The following is a 26,738-nucleotide window of genomic DNA, read 5'->3' on the forward strand; positions in this document are numbered from 1 at the left end:
ATTATGCAACTGTAGTACAGTATGAATTTTAAGCTATTGAGTGCTGCTAAAGAGACTTAGGGCAAACCGGTGTACGTAAATAATGGCTAATTCTCAATTTATGTATTAAATTATTTGCATATAATAGTGTTAAGCATATTGAGGTGCACAAGAAAGATAGTTGGTGTGTAGGTAATTGTCTATACACAGTGGGGTACCCAGATACTCAGTAGAGTTAGGCTATCCATCTGCTACATCGACCTGCGTGGAAAAGAGCCAGCCCAATGTCAGAGAGGGAGGAGATCCCAACGGCCCAACTCAAGCACATGGATCATTGAGGAACCGCCATGGGACATGAGGTCTCCCCCCAAAAAAACCAAACCCCAAATCCTCTTCTGGCCAAGGCAGTTGGTGCGCATGCGGGTGGAGGTCCGGGTCCCTCTGTATTGTGCCGCATTAAAACTGGACTTTCGCAAAGTGTGAGTGCGGAGCAGTGGATTGATTGTCAGTGTCACCAGCAAGGACATGTCTCCATGTGTTACCTGTCGGGCAGGTTCTCACCTGCGGCCTTCCTTCGGTGAGAGTGATTGGCAGCCTCGCGCTCTGTATACGGCCGTCTCCTGGCAACCGGGCGCCTCGCACTGATTGGGATCCTTCCGCCGCATACCCGGAGAATGGGGCGGCGGAGGGAGACTGATGGAGAAAGCTGAGTGAAAGGTTCCTGCCTCAGTGCAGAGGGAGAAGGAGGAAACATCATCTTTGCAACATGGGTTGTCAGTACTGAGAGCCAAGACTGTGTGTTTCAGATGCACTCAGGTGAGGGGGTCATTTCCTATCTTTATTCTCAGTTGTATATAGCTGTGTGGATGAATGAGGAATACGAAACTCACCAAAGTTATTTTGTAATGATGTCCACATTGTGCAATAAAAACAGTTGGAAGTTTGTCTGGTAAATTGCAATTATAGTAAATGATCAAGTTTAATTTGATTGCTAAGAATAAACATTTCGACCCTATTATCTATCATTAACAGTCAATTCTATATTGACTGTAATAAAGTGTGTATATTGATTGATACACACATCAGTGCACTGTTTATATAAATTTATATAGTCAGCATATAAACTGTAAATTGATTCCCATGCTTTTGTGATCCTTGAATTTATAAAGTCATGACCACTTCCTAGATTTTCAGAAACACACCACACATTTTATGCTTTACAAAATTAATAGTGATTTTGAAATGGTGGGAATACCATAGAATACCATAGTAACTAAATTTCAGACACAACATGTTTATTGAATAGCATTCATAATATTTTGGTTTAATTGTCCATTAATTGATTTTGGAAGCAAAATTGGACAATTAGTTGTCACAACTAAGGTCTGTGCATGTTTTATTATTAAGCCGCAGAAGTTGTGGAAAATTGTTATGGTGTGTCCTATCCAGCAAATGCAAAACAAATCCAATACAGCCTGTCAGCCTCATCTCAATCACTATCAAAGTAATGGAAGGTGTTGTTGATAGTGTTATCAAGTGACATTTACACAGGAATAGCCTGGTCACTGATTCACCAAGTGCTGCAAGGTCCAGTGATGTCTTGATTGAAAAATAGTTAACTTGCTGAACTCACCAGCTGAGATAGTTACTGTTATTCACATCAAAGCAGTATTTGACTTAGTATGTAATTAAAGAGCCCTGGCAAAATGCAGAAAATAGGAATCACGAGGGAAAGCTCTACGCTGGAGTGAATTCTATCTGTGACAGAGGAAAATGGTCAGAAGTGTTGGAGTCCATGTAAATCAGGCCCAAGGCACTGTTGCAGAAATTCTGTGAGGTCATCCATTTTCAGATGGGGATGATTGCTGATGATTGCATAACGTTTCATACTATTCACAAATCCTCAGATACTCAAGCAGTCCATGCGAATATGCAACATGACCTGGACCACATTCAGATTTGGACTGACAAATGGCAAACGAGAGAGAATCAAACTTGATGTTCAATTGTGTTACCATTGCTGAATCCCCCACAATCAAAATCTTGACAAGAATTTGAACTGGAACCTGCTGAAAGAGCGGGTCAAGAGATTAGGAATTCTAAGGTGAGTAACTCACCTCCTGTTTTCCCAAAGCCTGTCTGCAATCTAAAAGGCAGAATTCAAAAATGTGATACTCTTGGGCTCCAAAAATATTCAAAAAGCTTAACACCATTCAGGACAAAGCAGCCAACTTGATCAACACCATCCATCAAGTGAAACAGTCATTTAGCTTTCTACCACTGCACATGGTGGCAGCTGGCTATACAATGTTTAAGATTCACTGCAGCAACTCATCATGTTTTTTAGCTGGGTTCTTTTGACAGCACCACTCATGATCTCTAGCACCAAGAAGGACAATGACAGCACCATCTGCAAGTTTCCTTTCAAGCAGCATATCAGTGAGTTAGAACTATATCAGCATTCCTTCACAGTCTTGGGATCAAAATTTTGAAATTTGCTATCCAGTAGCACTCATGGTGTACATGCACTCTACAGTATGTACTGCACCAACTCAATAAGACAGCCTTCCATCACTTCTCAATGCAGTTGGGATGAGCAGCAAATTCGGTCCTTATCAGCGACACCCATATATCATGAAACATAAAGCTAGATTGGCATTGCAAAAGAAGAGGCATTGGTGGAATTGCTAGGGAATGCATCTTTACTGATGTATGATTTGTGATTTGAAAAAACAAGGTTGGAAGTGACAAATAAAAAAAATTCTCTTGCTTCCAACACTTGCAACTTGCATTTACTTTTGACGTTGTAAACATCTCAAGGCACTCCTCAGTATTATGAACAGATACTAAATAGCAGTGTAAGATCTGGTGTTGATTGAAGATAAGGTCAATGTAGTAGGTTTTGAGAAGAGGGGTGAATGGTAATAAGACTGAAGGATTTGAGAAGCATGTTTCATAGTTCAGCAAATGTGGTTAAAATAGATTAAGAATCCAATACTAGAACTGTAGGCAAATGTCCTACAAAGAAGGAAACTACAGTTAGAAGATTGCAGGGCATGTTTTGGAAGAAGTTGCAGAGATAGACTGGGGCAAAGTCATGGTGAGGTTTACAAAGAGAGAAATTTTGAAGTTATACATTGGGACCAAGAAATGGCAAGGATTCATGACCAGTTAATCTGTTTGGTAGATGTGGAAAAATAGCCATTGGCCTGATCTGTGGTGGCTATCCCATACTTTTATTCAATAATTTTAGAGAATATTTTATATCATATGAACAATAAGATGGTTCTCAGCTTAAAGCCTCTCTCAGACAATAACACTTCAGAAATTGCACCACTCATGCAGTATCAACCTAGATATGTGTTCAAGACCTGAAACAGATCTTAACATTGTGCTTCAGTCTTGCCGTGTGAGCTATGTAGTTCAATAGAATTCAGGTATAACAAAGTTCAACAATAGTCATATATTGCAATTCAAGTTGAGGATGGTGAAAAATAGCCAGAGCTGAGTATTATTGATATACCTGTAGATGGTGTGAACACGATGCTACATATTTTATTTTTTTATATTGCCAAGTAGTGAAATTTATATGTGAAGTACATTCTGGTTATGTTCTCTTGACAGTGATTTCCTACAATGATGATTCAAGGTCTTGGTGGAACTGTTATGAAAAATAAAAGCAAGAAACTATCAAATAAAAATGGTTCAAGCACTATGGTGCGAAGCGCAGCTGCAGCTAAGGTATTACACCAACGATATAAAGACATGCTGGAACCTCTAAGTCTCTTCCCAGCTGCTCCTGTTGAAGAACAACCTCCAGGTACCCATACATGATAGTAAGGCTTAATAGATGTTGGTTTCTGCAACTGTTTCCTACATCTTTGTGATGGAAATATATTTTGGTAGTATGGCAAAAAGTATCTTCATTCCCTTTTATTTCTGTAAGGCATGCAAAAATACAGATGAAGTTAGGAACAAAGAAAGAATACATTGTATTGGCCTTTCTCATGACGTCAGAATGTCCCAAAGCATTTTGCAGGCAATGAAACACTTATGAAGCTGTTCTTTCTAAACTGTGTATACCACAAACACACAACAGTCCAGAATGTACCATTTGGGGAACAATAGGTTATGCACAAGAAACATTTTCTTTAAGATGTGTGGTTTTGTGGAAACTTTAAGGGACAGTGCAGTGCAACAAATGGGTCACACACAACAAATGAAAAAAATAGAGGAGACATTGATGGTCAGTGTTGTAACATTGGAAATGTGCAGGCAGTTTGTGTATGGTAAGTTTCCCTAACAGTAGTGAGAAAATGGCGAAGTATCAACTTTAATGAAGCTGGTTGAAGTATGGATATTAGGACATTTAAGAGAATTTCCCACACCCTTCCTCATAAAGCATCCCCATTGCTTGTAGTATTTATGTTTGTGCAAAAACATTTTGCACAATTTGTCCAATGGCTGGAGTAATGCAGATAGGTGAAAAAAGAATTAAAAATCATTTGTTGGTTATCCTTGTGTGGCTGCAGAGTAGAACTTACAGGAAGTGTTCTAGGATTGTAACCCACCCATTTAGATGAGCTCATTATGCATTTAGCAGGCCATCCTTGAATATATGCATGAAACTGTACCCTGATATACATAATACTTAATCATGTTGAAAAAGCACAGACCTAGGGTTGTATTTTCAGAGTTCTACATTATTTCTGACAGATCCAGTTTTTTCTAGTACAAGGAATTCTAGGGGTTACTGTTGATCAGAAACTGAACTGGACTCACCATATAAATATTGTTACCGAAAGAGCAGGTCAGAAGCTGGGACTACTATGGCGAGTAACCCCCAACAGTCAGAGGGAAATTGAGAAACAAACTTGTAAGGAGATCTCAGCTATCTGTAAGAATAATAGGGTAGATATGGTAGGGGATTTTAACTTTCCAAACATTGACTGGGACTGCCATAGTGTTAAAGGTTTAGATGGAGAAGAATTTCTTAAGTGTGTACAAGACAATTTTCTGATTCAGTATGTGGATGTATCTACTGGAGCAGGTGCAAAACTTGACATACTCTTGGGAAATAAGACAGGGCAGGTTACTGAAGTGTCAGTGGGGGAGCACTTTGGGGCCAGCGACCATAATTCTATTCATTTTAAAATAATGATGGAAAAGGATAGACCAGATCTAAAAGTTGAATTCTAAATTGGAGAAAGGCCAATTTTGACGGTATTAGACAAGAACTTTCAAAAGCTGATTGGAGGCAGATGTTCGCAGGTAAAGGGAAGGCTGGAAAATGGGAAACCTTCAGAAGTGAGATAACAAGAATCCAGAGAAAGTATATTCCTGTCAGGGTGAAAGGGAAGGCTGGTAGGTATAGGGAATGCTGGATGACTAAAGAAATTGAGGGTTTGGTTAAGAAAAAGAAGGAAGCATATGTCAGGTATACACAGGATAGATCGAGTGAATCCTTAGAAGAGTATAAAGAAAGTAGGAATATACTTACGAGGGAAATCAGGAGGGCAGAACGGGGACATGAGATAGCTTTGGCAAATACAATTAAGGAGAATCCAAAGGAGTTTTACAAATATTTTAAGGACAAAAGGGTAACTAGGGAGAGAATAGGGCCCCTTAAAGATCAGCAAGGCGGCCTTTGTGTGGAGCCACAGAAAATGGGGGAGATACTAAATGAATATTTTGCATCAGTATTTACTGTGGAAAAGGTTATGGAAGATATAGGCTGTAGGGAAATAGATGGTGACATCTTGCAAAATGTCCAGATTACAGAGGAGGAAATGCTGGATGCCTTGAAACGGTTAAAAGTGGATAAATCCCCAGGACCTGATCAGGTATACCCGAGAACTCTGTGGGAAGCTAGAGAAGTGATTGCTAGGCCTCTTGCTGAGATATAGGTGTGGTGCTGGAAGACTGGAGGTTGGCAACTGTTTAAGAAGGGCGGTAAAGACAAGCCAGGGAACTATAGACCGGTGAGTCTGACCTCGGTGGTGGGCAAGTTGTTGGAGGGAATCCTGAGGGACAGGATGTACATGTATTTGGAAAGGCAAGGACTGATTTGGGATAGTCAACATGGCTTTGTGCATGAGAAATCATGTCTCACAAACTTGATTGAGTTTTTTGAAGATGTAACAAAGAAGATTGATGAGGGCAGAGCAGTAGATGTGATCTATATGGACTTCAGTAAGGCGTTCGACAAGGTTTCCCACGGGAGACTGATTAACAAGGTTAAATCTCATGGAATACGGGGAGAACTAGCCATTTGGATACAGAACTGGCTCACAGGTAGAAGACAGAGGGTGGTGGTGGAGGGTTGTTTTTCAGACTGGAGGCCTGTGACCAGTGGAATGCCACAAGGATCGGTGCTGGGCCCTCTACTTTTTGTCAGTTACATAAATGATTTGGATGCGAGCATAAGAGGTACAGTTAGTAAGTTTGCAGATGACACCAAAATTGGAGGTGTAGTGGACAGCGAAGAGGGTTACCTCAGATTACAACAGGATCTGGACCAGATGGGCCAATGGGCTGAGATGTGGCAGATGGAGTTTAATTCAGATAAATGCGAGGTGCTGCATTTTGGGAAAGCAAATCTTAACTGGACTTATACATTTAATGGTAAGGTCCTGGGGAGTGTTGCTGCACAAAGATACCTTGGAGTGCAGGTTCATAGCTCCTTGAAAGTAGAGTAGCAGATAGATCGGATAGTGAAGAAGGCATTTGGTATGCTTTCCTTTATTGGTCAGAGTATTGAGTACAGCAGTTGGGAGGTAATGTTGCGGCTGTACAGGACATTGATTAGTCCACTGTTGGAATATTGCATGCAATTCTGGTCTCCTTCTTATCAGAAAGATGTTGTGAAACTTGAAAGGGTTCAGAAAAGATTTACAAGGATGTTGCCAGAGTTGGAGGATCTGAGCTACAGGGAGAGGCTGAACAGGCTGGGGCTGTTTTCCTTGGAGCGTCGGAGGCTGTGGGGTGACCTTATAGAGGTTTGCAAAATTGTGAGGGGCATGGATAGGATAAATATTCAAAGTCTTTTCCCTGGGGTCGGGGAGTCCATAACTAGAGGTTTAGGATGAGAGGGGAAAGATATAAAAGAGACCTAAGGGGCAACTTTTTCACGCAGAGGGTGGTACGTGTATGGAATGAGCTGCCAGAGGATGTGGTGGAAGCTGATACAATTGCAACATTTAAGAGGCATTTGCGTGGGTAAATGAATAGGCAGGGTTTGGAGGGATATGGACCGGGTGCTGGCAGGTGGGACTAGATTGGGTTGGGATATCTGGTCGGCATGGAGGGGTTGGACCGAAGGATCTGTTTCCATGCTGTACATCTCTATGACTCTATGACTCTAAGCAGGCAAGTATGACTCTGACAGTGAGCTGATGATATGATTGTACTGGACAAGGTGCAGAGGAGATTCAGTTGCTGAAGGTGGAGCATTTTAGCTATGAAGAAAGGGTGGATAAGCTAAGATTGTATTTTCTTTCGACAATAGACAGTAGACAATAGACAATAGATGCAGGAGTAGGCCATTCTGCCCTTCGAGCCTGCACCGCCATTCAATATGATCATGGCTGATCGTTCCTAATCAGTATCCTGTTCCAGCCTTATCTCCATACCCCTTGACTCCACTATCTTTAAGAGCTCTATCCAATTCTTTCTTAAATGAATCCAGAGACTGGGCCTCCACTGCCCTCTGGGGCAGAGCATTCCACACAGCCACCACTCTCTGGGTGAAGTAGTTTCTCCTCATCTCTGTCCTAAATGGTCTACCCCGTATTTTTAAGTTGTGTCCTCTGGTTCGGCACTCCCCCATCAACGGAAATATGTTCCCTCCTGCCAGAGTGTCCAGTCCTTTCATAATCCTATACGTTTCAATCAGATCCCCTCCCAGTCTTCTAAACTCAAGGGTATACAAGCCCAGTCGCTTCAGTCTTTCCGTGTAAGGCAATCCTGCCATTCCAGGAATTGACCTCGTGAACCTACGCTGCACTCCCTCAATAGCCAGAATGTCTTTCCTCAAATTTGGAGACCAGAACTGTACACAGTACTCCAGGTGTGGTCTCACCAGGGCCCTGTACAGCTGCAGAAGCACCTCTTTGCTTCTATACTCAATCCCTCTTGTTATGAAGGCCAGCATGCTATTAGCCTTCTTCACGACCTGCTGTACCTGCATGCTTGCTTTCATTGACTGGTGGACAAGAACACCCAGATCTCTCTGAACAGCCCCTTTACCTAATTTGATACCATTGAGGTAGTAATCTGCCTTCCTGTTCTTGCCACCAAAGTGGATAACCAGACATTTATCCACATTAAACTGCATCTGCCATGCATCTGCCCACTCACCTAACTTGTCCAGGTCACCCTGTAATCTCCTAACATCCTCATCACATTTCACCCTACCACCTAGCTTTGTGTCATCAGCAAATTTGCTAATGTTATTGCTGATACCATCTTCTATATCATTTACATATATTGTAAAAAGCTGCGGTCCCAGCACGGATCCCTGCGGTACCCCACTGGTCACTGCCTGCCATTCCAAAATGGAGCCGTTAATCACTACCCTTTGTTTCCTATTAGCCAACCAATTCTCTATCCAATCTAGTACTTTGCCCCCAATCCTGTGCGCCCTAATTTTACTCACTAACCTCTTGTGTGGGACTTTATCAAAAGCTTTCTGAAAGTCCAGGTACACTACATCCACTGGATCTCCCTCGTCCATCTTCCGAGTTACATCCTCAAAAAATTCAAGAAGATTAGTCAAGCATGATTTCCCCTTCATAAATCCATGCTGACTCTGTCCTATCCTGTTACTATTATCCAGATGTGCCGTAATTTCATCCTTTATAATAGACTCCAGCATCTTTCCCACCACTGAGGTCAGACTAACTGGTCTATAATTTCCTGCTTTCTCCCGCCCACCCTTCTTAAAAAGTGGCACAACATTAGCCGCTCTCCAATCCTCAGGAACCGACCCCGATTCTATTGAACTCTGGAAAATAATCACCAGCGCATCCACGATTTCCCGAGCCACCTCCTTCAGTACCCTGGGATGCAGGCCATCAGGTCCCGGAGACTTATCAACCTTCAGACCTAACAGTCTCTCCAACACCAAATCCTGGCAAATAGAAATTCCCTTAAGTTCAGGTCCTTCAGCCACTGTTACCTCAGGGAGATTGCTTGTGTCTTCCCCAGTGAACACAGATCTGAAGTACCCATTTAATTTCTCTGCCATTTCTTCATTCCCAGTAATATATTCCCCTGCTTCTGTCTTCAAGGGCCCAATTTTTGTCCTAACCATTTTTTTGCCTTGGACATACCTAAAAAAGCTTTTACTATCCTCCTTTATATTCTTGGCCAGTTTACCTTCGTACCTCATTTTTTCTCTGCGTATTTCCTTCTTACTAATCCTCTGTTGTTCTTTAAAAGCTTCCCAGTCCTCCGTTTTCCCGCTTATCTTCGCTAAGTTATACTTTTTCTCTTTTAACCTTATATGTTTCTTTACTTCCCTCGTCAGCCACGGCCGCCCATGTCTCCTCCTGGGATCTTTCTTCCTTTTAGGAATGAACTGATCCTGCATCTTCTGCATTATACACAGAAATATCCGCCATTGTTCCTCCACGGTCTTCCCTGTTAAGGTATTGAACCATTGAACTTTGGCCAGTTGCTCCCTCATAGCTCCATATTTCCCTTTATTCAACTGAAATATTGTCACTTCAGATTGTACCCACTCCCTCTCAAATTGCAAATTTAGCACAGAAAAAATATATGGGGACCTACATGAGATGTGTAAGACTATGAGGGCATGAACAGACTGGATAGAAAGCAGCTGTTTTCCCTTTTCTTCAATTTAACCATTTTCCTAATCAACTTGTTCAAAGGTATTATTACACAATTCTGGAGCAGGTGGGATTTGAATCCGGTAGGGACACTACCACTGCACTATAAGAGGGCCCTAAAATTCTACGATCTCCTATAGCGGAATTCAAATCCAGGATCATTACCTGCATCTCTGGATAAACAGTTCAGTGATAGTACCACTAGGCCATCACCTTCCCTCTGTTTTCCTTTGCTGAATTGCCAATAACAAGGGGTATAACTTCATGTTTAGTAGGGTTTTGAGGAAATGTTTTTTTCATCCAGAGAGTGATGGGAATTGGAATGCACTATCTGGGAAGTGGGAAACCCACAACCTTAAACAAAGTACTTGAATGAGCACTTGAAATATCATTCAAGGCAATGGACCAAGTGCTAGAATGTGGGACTAGTGTAGACTTATTAGTTTTGGTTGGTGCAGACTTGATGGACCAAAGGGCCTCTTCTTTACTGCATGATTCTGTGATTAAACTTGCCAACTTATGTAAGTTCACACAGACTGTATTTTGACTGTTGCAAAGACTTCAACCTGAAGTGTGTAAGTCAAGAATTGATGGAACACATAGAACACCCTTGAAAGGTGAATAAGGTATATGTAACTTCCATGATCTGAAGATTTTTTGATCTAACCCATTCTTTAAATATTAGAAAAATAGGCTGAAACTGCTGGCGAGAGTTAAAAATAAAACCTATGCTGGACTTCTTTAATTGGCAGGCCGTCTTCTGTAGAGCTATAGAGTCATAAGGCATTTAGAGTTCTGATCATATAGACTCATACAGCCTTTTTTTTTTTGTTAACCCATTTTTCTAATGAACCTGTTCAGAGTTGTTAATACATGCCTCTGGAACGAATGAGACTTGAACCCAGGTATGCGTCCAAGGAGCAGGAGAATCGACGTTTTGGGCATGAGCCCTTCTTCAGAAATCTGAAGAAGGGCTCATGCCCGAAACGTCGATTCTCTTGCTCCTTGGATGCTGCCTGACCTGCTGCACTTTTCCAGCAACACATTTTCAACTCTGATCTCCAGCATCTGCAGTCCTCACTTGCTCCTTGAACCCAGGTATGCCAGTCCAGCGATAGGCTCACTACCACTGCACCACAAGAGTGGCCTTCATACAGCATATATAAGTTAGATAAATTAAAACATTTCCATCTGGTCATGAAGTTTCAGTGGAGTTCTTTGACATTTCTCCATTTGAATGCTTGGTTACAATGATCTCATTAGAGGTTTTATGTTCACATTTTGATACTTCAAAGAGACAATGAATGGAGTTGTTTTTCTTAATAAAAGATCAATCATTTTAGATTTAAAAGCTTTGAATGGGTTTCTTAAATGAAGGATTTTTTCACTATGAGGTGTGTAGGAATGAATGATGGATTCAGTTGGCAGAAGGAGATGGTAGTGTAGTGATAATGTCAGTAGATTGCAAACCACATCCCCATATTGATGTTCTGGAGTCGAAGATTCAAATCCCACCATGGAAGATAGTGAACTTTGAAATTCAATAAAATCTAGTATGAACAATGGCCCAATGATGAATATATAGACATTGTCATAAAAACCCATTTGCTTAAAAAATGCTCTTTAGAAAAAGAAATCTGCCACTCTTGCCTTCTCTGACCTACATGAGATTCCACACCAACAACAATGTACCCGATAGAAAGTACAGGCCCTAGGTTTGTGTACTGGACAAGAATCACTCTTCAATAAATGTAATTAGACTCAAGCTACAGGTAAACAGTTAAAAACATAGAGACCCTATAGTGAAGAAAGAGGCCATTTGGTCCTTTGAGTCTCAACTAAGTTGACTCTTAGCTGAACCTGATTCTGTGACTTTCACCTTGGTTATGGAGAGAGATAGGTGCGCACAACAAGGTAGATTTTACAATTGGGGGAAGGGAAATTACGATGCTGTAAGACAGGATTTGAGGAGCATACGTTGGGAGTATAGGCTGTCAGGGAAGGATGTGGTGGAAATGTGGAACTTTTTCAAAGAGCAGATACGACGTGTCCATGATATGTATGTACCTATCAGGCAGGAAAGAAATGGTCGTGTGAGGGAGCCTTGGTTGACGAGGGAGGTTGAATGTCTAGTAAAGAGGAAGAAGGAGGCTTACATAAGGTTGAGGAAACAGGGTTCAGACAGAGCAGTGGAGGGATACAGGATAGCCAGAAGGGACCTGAAGAAAGGGATTAGGAGAGCTAAGAGAGGGCATGAAAAATCCTTGGCGGATAGGATCAAGGATAACCCCAAGGCATTTTATGCGTATGTGAGAAACCTGAGAATGACGACAACGAGGGTAGGTCCGATCAAGGACAGGAGTGGGAGACTGTGTATTGAGTCGGAAGAGATAGGAGAGGTCTTGAACAAGTACTTCTCTTCAGTATTTACGAACGAGAGGGACCGTATTGTTGAAGAGGAGACTGTGAAACGGACTGTTAAGCTAGAAGAGATACCTGTTAGGAAGGAAGATGTGTTGGACATTTTGAACAACCTGAGGATAGACAAGTCCCCCGGGCCTGACGGGATATATCCTAGGATTATGTGGGAAGCAAGAGAGGAAATTGCAGTACCGTTGGCAATGATCTTCTCGTCTTCACTGTCAACGGGGGTGGTACCAGGGGACTGGAGAGTAGCGAATGTTGTGCCCCTGTTCAAAAAAGGGAATAGGGATAACCCCGGGAATTACAGGCCAGTTAGTCTTACTTCTGTGGTAGGCAAAGTAATGGAAAGGGTACTGAGGATAGGATTTACGAGTATCTGGAAAGACACTGCTTGATTAGGGACAGCCAGCACGGATTTGTGAAGGGTAGGTCTTGCCTTACAAGTCTTATTGAATTCTTCGAGGAGGTGACCAAGCATGTGGATGAGGGTAGAGCAGTGGATGTAGTGTACATGGATTTTAGTAAGGCATTTGATAAGGTTCCCCATGGTAGGCTTATGCGGAAAGTCAGGAGGCATGGGATAGAGGGAAATTTGGCCAATTGGATAGAAAACTGGCTAACCGGTCGAAGGCAGAGAGTGGTGGTAGATGGTAAATATTCAGCCTGGAGCCCAGTTACAAGTGGAGTTCCGCAGGGATCAGTTCTGGGTCCTCTGCTGTTTGTAATTTTTATTAATGACTTAGATGAGGGAGTCGAAGGGTGGGTCAGTAAATTTGCAGATGATACGAAGATAGGTGGAGTTGTGGACAGTGAGGAGGGCTGTTGTCGGCTGCAGAGGGACTTAGATATGATGCAGAGCTGGGCTGAGGAGTGGCAGATGGGAGTTCAACCCTGCCAAGTGTGAGGTTGTCCATTTTGGAAGAACAAATAAGAATGCGGAATACAGGGTTAATGGTAGGGTTCTTAGTCAGGTGGAGGAACAGAGGGATCTTGGGGTCTATGTACATAGATCTTTGAAGGTTGCCACTCAGGTGGATAGAGTTTGTAAGAAGGCCTATGGAGTATTATCGTTCATTAGCAGAGGGATTGAATTCAAGAGTCGTGAAGTGATGTTGCAGCTGTACAGGACTTTGGTTAGGCCACAGTTGGAGTACTGTGTGCAGTCTGGTCGCCTCACTTTAGGAAAGATGTGGAAGCTTTGGAGAGGGTGCAGAGAAGATTTACCAGGATGTTGCCTGGAATGGAGAGTAGGTCGTACGAGGATAGGTTGAGAGTTCTCGGCCTTTTCTCGTTGGAACGGCGAAGGATGAGGGGTGACTTGATAGAGGTTTATAAGATGATCAGAGGAATAGATAGAGTAGACAGTCAGAAACTTTTTCCCCGGGTACAACAGAGTGTTACAAGGGGACATAAATTTAAGGTGAAGGGTGGAAGGTACAGGGGAGATGTCAGGGGTGGGTTCTTTACCCAGATAGTGGTGGGGGCATGGAATGCGCTGCCCGTGGGAGTGGTAGAGTCAGAATCATTGGCGACCTTTAAGCGGCATTTGGATAGGTACATGGATGGGTGCTTAATCTAGGTTAGAAGTTCGGCACAACATCGTGGGCCAAAGGGCCTGTTCTGTGCTGTATTGTTCTATGTTCTATGTTCTAACTAATTAGGATTGGGCAATAAATGCTGGCAGAGCCAGCAGCACTCCCATCCAGTAAATAAAAAGGATTTTTTCCATCCCATGGCTCCAGGTGAATACTGAATGAATAGTAATTAAAAAAGACCTTAAGACATCGGAGCAGACACTAGGCCATTCAGTCCATCGAGTCTGCTCCACTATTCAATCATGGCTGATAAGGTTCTCAACCCCGTTCTCCCGCTTTCTGCCTGTAACCCTTGATCCCCTTGTATCTCAAGAACCTATCTACCTCAGACTTAAATTTACTCAATAACCTGGCCTCCACAGTTTCTGTGGCAATAAATTTCATAGATTCAGCACTCTCTGGCTGAAGAAGTTTCTCCTTATCTCCGTTCAAAAAGGTCTTCCCTTTACCTGAGGGCTATGCCCTCTGGTCCTAGTCTTTCCTTCCAATGGAAACAGCTTCCCAACATCTACTCTGTCCAGGCCATTCAGTATTCTGTATGTTTCAATTAGATCCCCCTCCCCATTCTTCTAAACTACATCAAGTATAAACCCAGAGTCTTCAAATGTTCCTCATATGTGAAGCTTTTCATCTTTTCATTCCTGGGACCATTCTCGTCAACCTCCTGTGAACATGCTCCAAGGCCAGTACATCCTTCCTGAGATATGGAGCCCAAAACTGCATACAATACTCCAAATGTGGTCTGGCCAGAGCCTTATGGAGCCTCAGAAGTACATCCCTGATTTCATATTCAAGTCCTCTCAAAATAAATGCCATTACTGCATCTTCCTTTCTAACTACTGACTCACCTTGCAAATCTACCTTGCGAGAATCCTGGACTAGAGCTCCCAAGTCTCTTTGTACTTCAGACTTCTGAATTCTCTCCCCATTTAGAAAATAGTCCTCGCCTCTATTCTTCCTCCTAAAGTGCATGACCTTACACTTTCCCACATTGTACTCCATCTGCCACTTCTTTTCACTGTCTTCTAACCTGTCCAAATCTTCTGTAGCTTCCTTACCTCCTCAATGCTACGTCTCTCTACCTAGCTGTGTATCGTCTACAAATGTAGCCTGAATGCCCCTCAGTTCTTTCATCTAGATTGTTATATATATCTTGAAAAGTTGTGGTTTCAACACTGAGCCTTGCTGAACACCACTTGTCGCTGGCTGCCATTGTGTGAAGGACCCTTTTGTCCCCACTCTCTGCTTTCTGCCAGACAGCCAAGCTTCTATCCATGCTACCTCTATCACTATGGGCCCTTATCTTACTCAGGAGTCTCCTGTGCGGCATCTTGTCAAAGGCCTTCTTGAATGCCAGATAGATAACAGCCATTGGCTCTCCTTGGTCTAACCTGCTTGTTACTTCCTCAAATAATTCTAGCAGATTTGTCATGACCTCCCCTTGATGAAACCATGCTGACTTTGTCCTATTTTACCATACACTTCAAGTATTCAGAAATCTCATCCTTCACAATGGATTCCAGGATCTTACCCATGATCCAGGTTAGGCTAATCAGTCTGTAATTTTCCATTGTTTGCCTTACTCACTTTTTAAACAGGGATGTCATATTGCTGATTTTTCAGTCCTCTGGCACCCTCCCTGATTCTCGATCACCACTTTCATAACGCCTTCACTATCTCTTCAGTTATCTCCCTTAAAACTCTGGGGTGACGTCCATCTGGTCCGGGTGATTTATCTACTTTCAAGCCATTCAGTTTTTCTAGCACCTTCTCCTTAGTGATGGCCACCATACTCAGTTCTGCACCTTCACTCCCTTGAATTTTTGGGAAATTGCTCATGTCTTCCACTGTGAAGACTGATGCAAAATAATTATTCAGTTCATTTCCTTTTTTCCCACTACTATCTTTCAAGCATCATTTTCCAGTGATCCAATGTCTACTTTTCCCTCTCTTTTGCCCTTCATACATCTAAAGAAGCTCTTACAGTCTTCCTTTACATTACTGGCTAACTTACTCTCATATTTAATCTTCTCTCTCCATTCTTTTTTGCCTTCCGTTGGTCTTTGTAAGCTTTCCAATCCTCTGGTTTCCCACTGCCATTTGCCACATTATATGCTTTCTCTTTTGCTTTTATGCTATCCCTGACTTCCTGCGTCAACCATGGTTACCTCATCCCTTTTGCCCCATGCTTCTTTTTCCTCAGGATGAATTTCTACTCTGACTCCTGAATTACTCGCAGAAATTCCTGCCATTACTGTTCCATTGTCTTTTCTGCTAGGCACCTCTCCCAGTCAGTTCTACCCAGCTCCTCCCTCATTACTCTGTCGTTGCCTGTATTCAGCTGTAATACCGTTACCTCTGATTCTATCTTCTCCCTCTCAAATTGCAGAGTAAATTCAATCATATTATGATCACTGCCTCCTAGGTGTTCCTTCACCTTAAGCATCCTTATCAAGTCTGCCTCATTGGACAACACTAAAGCCAGTATTGGCTGTTCCCTAGTGGGCTGCACCACAAACTGCTCCAAAAAGCCAACTTGTAGACATTCCACAAATTCCTTTTCTTGCAGTCTACCACCAACCTGATTTTCCCAGTCCACCCACATATCGAAATCCCCCATGATCGCTGTAACTTTGCCGTTTCTACACGTCTTTTCTACCTCCTGGTGTACTCTGTGCCCCAGCTCCGTACTACTATTTGGAGGCCTGTACATAACTCCAACTATGTTTTGTTTTAACCTTTGCAGTTCCTCAATTCTACCCACAAATATTCTACACCACCTGACTGTACTTCATTTCTTATTATTGATTTACTTTCATTTCTTACAAATAAGGCAACCTCACCCTGTATGCCCACCTGCCTATCTTTTCGATAGGATGTATATCCGTGAATATTCAGCTCCCAATCCTGATCGCCTTGCAAGCAAGTCTCCGTGATTCCCACCACGTCTGGAGGGATATCCTGGAGGGTGGTGTGCGATCAGAGCTTAAAATTCTTGAGTTTGCATGGAAGTGACAGGGGAGTATGGGGGATTGGGGTGATTGGAATTCATGAGTAGCCATAGAGGTGGCATTGTTATGAAGGGCATGAGCTGGTATGGAAGTAAGATGGGTCGTGGTAGAGTGATTGGTGGGTGCGAAGCACAACCATGGAGGTCATAGGTTTGTGAGTGGTGAGGGGTTATGAAAGTCAAGCGCTAGAAGCCACAATAGCTTCTAAAGCATCTGGACAAAGTGGACTGAGTGAAGCCTTCTCACAGCCCCTCTCCCCAGAGTCACAATTGAATCCAAAGGTACCTTTGGAATCTGAGCAGGTTTACCAAGTTGGAAAACTCCCTGACTTAAGCTACCTGCGTTGGCAGTAAAAACCTGGCCCCAAAGTGTTTTATAATAGCATTCCATATTCTAATGCAATTTTACCTAAAATTAGCCCCTCAAAACTGCCATGGAAGAAAGCTGTTTATTTTTGAGTGCTCATTATGAAATTGAGACTCATTGTATCATTAGAAAGGTTATTGAATTATTGGGACATCATAGCCAAGACTAATTCTGAGCTTATCAAATATTTCAAACAATGCAGGCTTGGAGTTTTGAGGTTACTGGAACATTTGGAATTGAAGGTAATATATTTTCAGGAATACTTTTGGGAACAGTTTATTAATCAACTAAATCTGAGTTTTCATTTTAAAGTCATTGTCAAGAGGATCATTGATAACTTAACAACTAGATGCAAAGTGTGCATTATGAAAAATTATGTTAAAAGGATGTCTTGAGGTCATGCAAGTTGTCATAATGTTAAGACTCACTAGGGTAGTGCACTGGAAATCATGTCCTGCTTTCCTGGAGTTGTTGCAAGAGTTAAAAATTTTAAGAAGTACATAAAGTTTCCCAATTTACCTGACTTTCAAACTAGCCTGATAGAAAATATAAACCAAGTTTCTGTACTGAACGAGAATCACTATTCATTAAATGTAATTAGACTTTGGCAACAGGTAAACTGCATCGTAGAATCTCTATCGTGCAGAAAGATGCCACTCAGTCTATTGAGTCTGCGCCAACCCTTTGAAGAGCATCCCACCCAGATCCACCCACCCCTGACCCAATCTCTGTTACACTACATTTAGCATGGCTAATGCACTTAGCCTGCACTTGACAGCCAGTGGAGTGTTTTTGCAGTAAGCAGTCAGAAATGAGATGATTATTGAAAACCAGAGTACCATGAAGAAGGCCATATTGGATCACCAATATCAAGAGTATTGGAGGCAGAGTAATTAGATCTCATGTAATGAAACCTCCAACAATATATCCAACTAGGGGAAAGTGAGGACTGCAGAGGACTGGCAGCTCATCAATAGCAGTCCTTTCTGTGTAGTTTTAAATATAAATTGTCACTGTTGGTCGGCTGTTGGGGTTTGAGAACCAACACAGCTGAACCTTCTGTTATCATTCTATAAAATTGATTTCTCATAAGACTCATGGATGATGATTAGGAATCGAGAGTGTGGTGCTGAAAAAGCACAGCAGGTCAGGCAACATCTGAGGAGCAGAATTGACGTTTCAGGCATAAGCTCTTCATCTGATGAAGAGCTTATGGCTGAAATGTTGATTCTCCTGCTCCTCAGATGCTGCCTGACCTGCTGTGCTTTTCCAGCACCACACTCTCGACAACAATATATCCAACCAAAGTTATCATCCTGTTAAAGGTATATAAATATAAATAGGAATCCTAAAAATTATAGGCCAACTATATCATGAATAACTTTTGCATTATATTGAGAGATAAATTGTTTGTTCAAGGTAGTTGATTGAACAGATGATTTTAGATTACCACGTGCAATCATTGTGAGTCAGGTATTCTGTTGAATTCTCGTGTGCTAAGCCATGATCTGTGAAAGCATGCACAGACTTTGCTTGAATGAAGAACACACAAGTGGAGCAGTATAACATGCTAATACCTAAAAACACTCACTGAAAGGTACCAATATCAAACAAGTACTCAAGTAGAAATGCAGTATTTAAAGGCTATCATAAAGGCAGAGCAGCTTTGTAGGACTTAATTCATGTAATTTGTTATTGTTTGTATCCACTTTTGATTATGTCCTTGAAGTGTTTCAGTTAAAGCGTCCAGTAACTCCTATTGATCAAAATGTTCAGTCGGCCCCGGCCACTCTCAAGGAACTCTGTCAATTGATTCAAAGAAGGATCAGTGCAAAAACAGAAGTTTCATCAGTTTCTTTAGCTACACAACAGGCGCTGGTAAGTGCTCCTATTTTTAAGAAGGGATATGTTCATATGCTGAGTGAGCAGATAGGCATCAGCAGCCAATGATGTCTTTCATCACAATCTTGTTAAAAATATGAATCTGATATCAATTCCCTGATCTCTCTGCATACACTGATTTTTATGTTTTCTGACTCAAATTTCCAGCTTTTACAGTCTTTGTATTCCATTCATATTTTTTAATGTTTGACTTTCCATGTTAGATTCATTTTATCATTTGATTTTGGTGACCTTATTACTTCAGCCCCTTTCCATTTTTAACTGAACGTAATAATGCAGTTGATGCGTACTGGCAGCTCATCAATAGCAGTCCTTTCTGTGTAGTTTTAAATATAAATTGTCACTGTTGGTCGGCTGTTGGGGTTTGAGAACCAACACAGCTGAACCTTCTGTTATCATTCTATAAAATTGATTTCTCATAAGACTCATGGATGATGATTAGGAATGAAAACAAATAGTGCTGGATAAACTCATACTGGCATCATCTATGGAGAGGGAAATTCAAGTTTAATATAACTATTCTTCAGAGCTTCTTCAGGAGTGATTGGGAATATCTTGTGTTCCCTCACCCAATGTCAACATTGTGCAACTCTGAAATCACATAGCCTCCACTATTTTGCATCGCTCAAACTTGCAAATACATTACAAACCATTGATCAATTATTGGACTTCTGGTTTGTTTCTCACCATGTCACATTAGAAGTTGCATTTACCAGTTTATTTTTTGGGCAATTTTAATATAGTAAAAGCAAATACAGCAAACTTTGTTTTAACTGGCATCATATGAACCAGCATTTATGATAAACCGGCAAAAATTATTTATCTCAAATGCCTCAAGTTTACCTAAAATACGGAGGTTTACTGTGTTATCATGATGTCTAAGTTGTCAGTTGAGGGTGCGAATGAGAAGACTCTGTGCCAGTAAGGTTTATTTAAGAGAAATAAATTATTGAAATGAATAAAGCATAATACCTGAATATTTGATCAACCAGTACATTGGTCCCATGAGTGCCAGTTAATAAAAACGTTTGCTGTACCTCTTTTGAACTAATTATGCAATATTATTTTTAAAAGTATACTGTGCTTCTGAACAGATTAATTTGAAGTTGGAATTGTTATTGTTAGGGAGGAATGATTTTAGCAGATGTAAAAATGCTTTGGGAGGAGTTTTTGCACCAATCTGATGACATTACTTTGACAAACGTGGAAAACAAAGAACTCAGCCGACGAATTACTACACATATCATCACAGTCTGTGAACAGTTATTCCTTCACTATCTTCAAATGGTGGATGTAGTGAGACAGCGCTCCATTTTCACTGATGAAGCTAACCTTAGTAGACTGAAGGCTCAGCTCACAGTTGACTGCACTAAGTAGTAAGTTTTTCAACTTAAATAAGCAAAGTTTTATTGTTTTAATGCTCCTCTTTATATTCCTTTCTGCTTTGTTACATAAGGTTGTTACATGAAGTCAGACTATACAAAATAATTTGCGAACACAATGGAACAAAAGTTTGCATAACTAGTAAATTCATAATAAGATATGAAAATTGCAAAACATTTTGTTATAATACAATTAACAATTTATGATGGCTGGCAGTTATTTACGTTCAATTTCTACAAATCAAAAACAAATAATTAAGTTGATACAATGTTACAGATTAGGGTGAAACAGCTCATATTTGTATCATCATAATTGATCTATTCATTTCATTTATTGTCCTATCTAATTGTTTTTAAAAATGATTTCAAGATTATTAGCTTGATGACCCACTTTGAAACTCAATATTAAATGTTGATTATGCTTTTTTATGGAGCTAAAAATCACACAACACCAAGTTGTAGTCCAACAGGTTTACTTAGAAGTACTAGCTTTTGGAGTGCTGCTCCTTCATCAAGTAGCTGTGCAGCAGGATCATAAGGCACAGAATTTATAGCAAAAGATCACAATGTCATGCATGCAACTGATACGATATATTGAAAAATTTAGTCTTTCATCTTTTAGAATGGTTTCCAGGCTTCGGTTCATTAATATGTAAATCACACAACTTCTTTCAAATCAGATTTTCAACATAACTTAAGGTTTTATAAAAGAAAAGGGGACATCTCAGCTCAGACAATGCTTTTAAGGTATGAGGTTAGAGTCTGTCTGTAACCCAATCTTGAGTCGGACTGATTTTATTTCCAAAGTAGGAATATTTAAAATGTTACACGGATTGACTGCCTGTGGATTGTGTACTTTTTGACCAAAATAAAATGTATGTGCAATCACAATTCTGTAAGTGCAAATTCGTCCCATAGACTTATGTGTGTGTATGCATGCATGTGAGGGAGGGAGGGAGCGACAGAGAGAGAGAGAGAGCGAGAGAGAGAGAGGCATGTGCATGCCTCTCGGAGGGTGTATGTGTGTGTGTCTGAGAGAGAACATGTGTATGAGAGAGAGTCTGTGCGAGTGTGTGAATATGTAAGAGTGTGCATGTGAGAGTGTATAATGCAGTGGGATCACCTGTACTGTGACATGAACCCATGGTTCCGGTTGAGGCCATCATCATTGGTACAGAACTTGGCTATCAGCCTTTGCTTGGCTATTCTGTGTTGTTGCATATCCTGAAGTCTGCCTTGGAGGACAGTCACCCAAAGATCAGAGGCTGAATATCCCTGACCACTGAGGAACATCCCTGACTGGCGATTGTTGCGCGGTGTCCATTCATCTGTTGTCGTCACGTCTGCTTGGTCTCACCAGTGTACCATGTCCCAGGGCAACCTTGACTGCAGGTTATGAGGTAGATAATGTTGACCGAGTCAAATGAGTATCTGCTGCACACATGGTGGGTGGTGTCCCTTCGTGTGTTAGAGGTATTTGTGTCGACACTCTGACACGTCTTGCAGTGGTTGCCATGACAGGGTTGTACAGTGTTGTGATCGATGTTGTCCTGAAGGCTGGGCAGTTTGCTATAAACAGTGGTCTGGCGGTTGTTCACAGGTGAGAAGTGGAGGCATGGGAAGGTCTTGGTGAGGTACTCATCCTCACCGATAATGTGTTGCAGGCTGCGAATAATATGATGTAATTTCTCCATTCCTGGAAAGTACTGGACAATGAAGGGTACCCTATCAGTCACATCCTGTGTCTCTCCTGAGAGACATACTCACACAAGTACATGCACACTCTTGCATGTTCACACACTCATGCACACTCTCTCAGACACACACACATACACCTCCAAGAGACGCACACATTCAAACACACACTCTCACATGCACACAGTCATATGCACTTACACACTCTCTCTCTCTCTGTCTCTCTCTCCCTCACATGCATGCATACACACATATACGTCAATGGGGTAAATTTGCATTTGCAGAATAGTGATTGCAGACACATTCTATTTTGCTCAAAAAGCAGGCAAGTCAATCCATGTAACATTTCATAAATTCCTACTTTGGAAATAGAACCAATCTGACTCAAGATTGAGTTACAGACAGACTCTAACCTCACACCTGAAAAGCATTGTCTGAGCTGAGAGGTCCCCTTTCCTTTTATAAAACCTTAAGTTATCTCGAGAATCTGATTTGAGAGAAGCTGTGGGATTTTCATATTAATGAACTGAAACCTGCAAACCATTGTAAAAGATCAAAGACTTAACAGCAATCTAGGTTTGTTCAATATATCGTATCAGTTGCATGCATGATCTTTTGCTATAAAATCTGTGTCTTATAATCCTGCTGCACAGCTACCTGATGAAGGAGCAGCACTCCAAAAGCTTGTACTTCTAAATAAACCTGTTGGACCATAACCTGGTGTTGTGTAATTTTTAACTTTGTCCACCTCAGTTCAACGCTGGCACCTCCACGTCATGGCTTTTTTTTAATGAAGACCTTTCTGATACCAATGCTAAATTTACAATGTACTATTCTGAACCATTGTCCCCTTTGCCCCATTCATAATCTAAAATTAATTATTTTAAATTTGCTTTTCACATTCCTTTAACTATATTCTATGTTTCTGTAAAATCGTGCCTCAGGTACTTCCTTCTCTTTCAAGAAGAGAAACCCAGATTTCTCCAAACTTTCTTTGTAACTTAATTTATTGTCAACAAGAATGAGCCCTGTCACTCTTCTCGACACCAATTTCTAAGTGCTTTGATGTCTCCCTTGGTTTTGGTGACTAGAGTGTTGAATAAATGATCTTAGCTCAGAGCTTGTTTGAAGATAATCTTAGTTATCTGTTTAATATTAATTAGAAACATTACTATTTATGCTTTTGCCTTTCACAAGTGATGGAAACCATTTATAAGGTAAGTGTGTGCAAAGGTCTGTGCTATATCATTGTTGAGGTGCTAATGTTTCTGAAGATGAGTATCTCAAACACTCATGCTGTACATTTTTTTCCTTTCCTTTCCTCCTCCTCTAATTTTATTGATCATATTTGCATGGCAACTGTGTGCTAACTGTTTGGCTGTTTGCAACATTCACTCAAGATGCTTGAGTTATAATTTTTTAAGGTGTGTGGTAGCTTAAATACATTGGCAGTTGATGGAATATAGAGGATCTGATAAACAAATATGGAAGATTGAAGAAGTGCAGGGAGGGAGAAATACTGCTGTAATTCAGAAACTGCATAACGTACTTTAGTGAGTAAGAAGAATTTCTCCTTTTCACATCAGAGATGCTTGTATTTATTGTTTAATTCCCATCTGTTCATCTTTTTTGTTCTCCTTCAGCCAGTTCTCTGCTAATAAACCTTCTTCCCCCACTGGTTTATAATCTGTACAATTACAGATCTTGCAAAATTACTTCTCAGAATGTTAAGTTGTCAGTCTGCTAGATACATGAATCACTTGTAATTCAGACTAGTTACTGGCAGCACTAATCATTAGATGAAAGATTTAATGAACCAGCATGTGATTTTCTGCCAATCTAGAAACTGGGATTACTTTGCTAGTTACATATATTACTGTATACTGAATTTGATATATTGATATTTTGAAAATATGGGCTCAGATCAGAATAATGAGAAAATTATAGAGAGGAGAAGAAGTCTGACATAATTGAAATAATGATTTAAATAGTAGATTTTAGTTTGTTTTCAACTGTATTTTTATGTTTTTTTTAAAGTTTGAATTTACCAACTATAAAGCGTTGGATATCTAGAGAAATCAAGGCTTCACGCAAATTAATAGATGATGTTGGTGAAGATTCTAAAATTGAATATTTCAGAAGATATAAGCATATGGTTAGTAAATCAATGTCTCCTGAAGCCAACTTTTCAATGAAACAGCTTTTCAACCTCAGCCGACCTAAGAAAATACCACCACCGCAAGAGCAAACTATAGAAACAGATCTTCAAGAGGTTAGTCATTTATTAGAATATGAATGTATATCTTTGTTCAACTAAATATAAGGTGAATTCTCCATTTTCTTCCAACATGGGTATAATTTTTTTTAACAGATCGATGAAAATATGCCAGAGCTGAACAAAGCGCAAATTTATAATATGTTCCCCCATCAAGTTGAATCATCCGTTGATCATAGGCAAATGGAAAGTAAGCATTTAGCAATGGCTCAAATTTGCTATGATAATAATTGGGAAACCATCAGGATTGGGAATCTTACCGTAGTCCAATGATAATCATTTATTTCACAAGAAATTAAATAAGATGTATATAGATGTATTTAACTCACTGGTTTGCATGTGCAAATACCTCAACGTGAATGGTTTCTTACTTGCTTGCTAAAACCACTGCTGCTGGCTTTTGTTCTATCCCCTGCGTCTTGGCTCAAGATTTCAATTGTTATCAGAAAGGGGGACATCACACTGGAAAGATCACTAAAGTTTTGTGGTCAGCTTTTCTTGAGGTCAGTGGCAAATCCTTGAGCACAAAAACTGTGCCATTGCTGTTTTCTAACTCTAATCTTTATCCCAACTCTTCTGAATTTTGATTAGTTTTAAATTCCAGAAAGCCTGTTGGATAGTACAGGAGGCAATCTTTTTTTAGTCTAATATTTATTTACAGACTGAAACATTATAACAATGCTGCCACCAAATCTCCATTACCTCATCTACCATTGTAGTTTGTGAACTTTATATCTGCTCAAGTGAAAGCCCATATGTCCACCACTGGATATAATTAAATCCAATGAGTATACAATTAGCAATCATTCTGCCTAAGTATTTTTAAAATGATGTTTAAATTCACGTGGTGATATAGTGTGCTTCCATTCTAACAGCTGTGCTATGATCAGCATTATGAGGATTGCACACACAATATTTTAATACGGCGGTCTCCCGCTTACGAATGGGTTCCATTCCTGTACATTCATAAATTGTTTTGTCCAGAAGTTGGAAAACAATACAATGCAATACAAAATAGTCATTTGTAAGTACAAACAAATATTTGCATGTTGGATCCTTAAAACTAATATTAATATGGGATTTTGTTTGTAAGTTGGATGATCATGAATCAGGGATCACCTGTATTGGTCACCCAAAGGGAAACCGCCAAGTAGAGAAGACATAATTTTTGTAGAAATAAATTAAAAGTTAAAGAGTGATTAATTCCTGATGAAGAGCTTTTGCCCGAAACGTCGATTTTCCTGCCCCTCGGATGCTGCCTGACCCGCTATGCTTTTCCAGCACCACTCTAATCTTGATTCTAATCTCTAGCATCTGCAGTACCCAACTCTGCCTTATGAGGGAGTGTAATGAGAGTCAGAATCGGAGTCACAGACAACAATAGTAAAAGGTTGTTTAGCCCATTGAGTCCATGCCGGTTCCCAGTGGAGCAATCCAAACCCTCCCATTTCCCTCTTGATCCCTAGCGATATGTGGTTTTATTTCTTTCAGGAGCCCATTCATTTCCAAACTGTTGACAATGTAAATAATTAACAATATTCTAAGGTTTTGGTTTTGAAATTAGGTCCTGTATGCTCACGTCTACACCATTCATTTTTCTTTACTTTTCCTTTTGTTCAAAAACAACATGGTCTGTTTCCACATTTGTATCCATGCTGCCCCTGGCTTTTTTTATTGCATGGGCGTCATTTCCTTGGCAAGCTTATTACATGCCATTTTTAAAAATGTCTTTTTGAAATGCACTTACAGTACATCAACTAAATTACCCTCATAAACTCTCTCCCAGTAGGTTCTCAGGGTGGAATGGTTCCTCTTTATAGCTCTTTCATAGACCATGAATGTGCCTGGCCCAGCTGTTTGATGGTGAATTTAAAATCCTGACCCTGATCATGAGGGCCTGCCTCCCTGTCTCCTTACACTAAACATACCTGGTCTTTTAATACGCATCATTATGGAAGTACTATTTTCTTCATCTTGCAGCTGGTAGCTTTGTGAGGCAGGTTGCTGCCCTAATTGGACAATGGTTTCTGGTTACTGCTGGTAAAATGCTGGCCATACTGAAATTGCACATCCTGCTAATTGGTCCTGGTATAGGACATCTTAACTGCTAAAAAAAATCTCAGCTATTCTTCATTGCCTGACTGATCTAACAGACTGTTGATGAAATATTTTTCAAGCACTATCTTTCAATTAGTCTTTCGCCCCAAACCAAAGTCGAACTGCTGATTTGCACATCAGGACAACTACGGACCTCCAAC

The 26,738-nt window shown here is 40.7% G+C and overlaps 1 protein-coding gene across 3 annotated transcripts in view; it reads left to right on the forward strand.

Annotated features, from left to right (window-relative positions):
- Positions 1-691: 691 nt before the first annotated feature.
- Positions 692-26,738, forward strand: part of LOC140466814 (coiled-coil domain-containing protein 87-like) — a 101,720-nt gene continuing 75,673 nt past the window's right edge. For 2 of the 3 annotated variants that reach the window (XM_072562465.1, XM_072562467.1), the window contains exons 1-6: positions 692-795; positions 3,604-3,799; positions 18,956-19,104; positions 20,254-20,504; positions 24,243-24,477; positions 24,577-24,670. In XM_072562465.1, the coding sequence (XP_072418566.1) occupies positions 3,616-3,799; positions 18,956-19,104; positions 20,254-20,504; positions 24,243-24,477; positions 24,577-24,670 (913 nt within the window). In that variant the 5' untranslated portion in view covers positions 692-795; positions 3,604-3,615. Of the gene's footprint in view, positions 796-1,886; positions 2,084-3,603; positions 3,800-18,955; positions 19,105-20,253; positions 20,505-24,242; positions 24,478-24,576; positions 24,671-26,738 lie in introns of all 3 variants that reach the window. The other variant, XM_072562466.1, reaches the window with a different exon arrangement.

Source organism: Chiloscyllium punctatum, chromosome 44 (assembly GCF_047496795.1).
Source record: "Chiloscyllium punctatum isolate Juve2018m chromosome 44, sChiPun1.3, whole genome shotgun sequence".
In the NCBI taxonomy this organism is placed as follows: domain Eukaryota; kingdom Metazoa; phylum Chordata; class Chondrichthyes; order Orectolobiformes; family Hemiscylliidae; genus Chiloscyllium; species Chiloscyllium punctatum.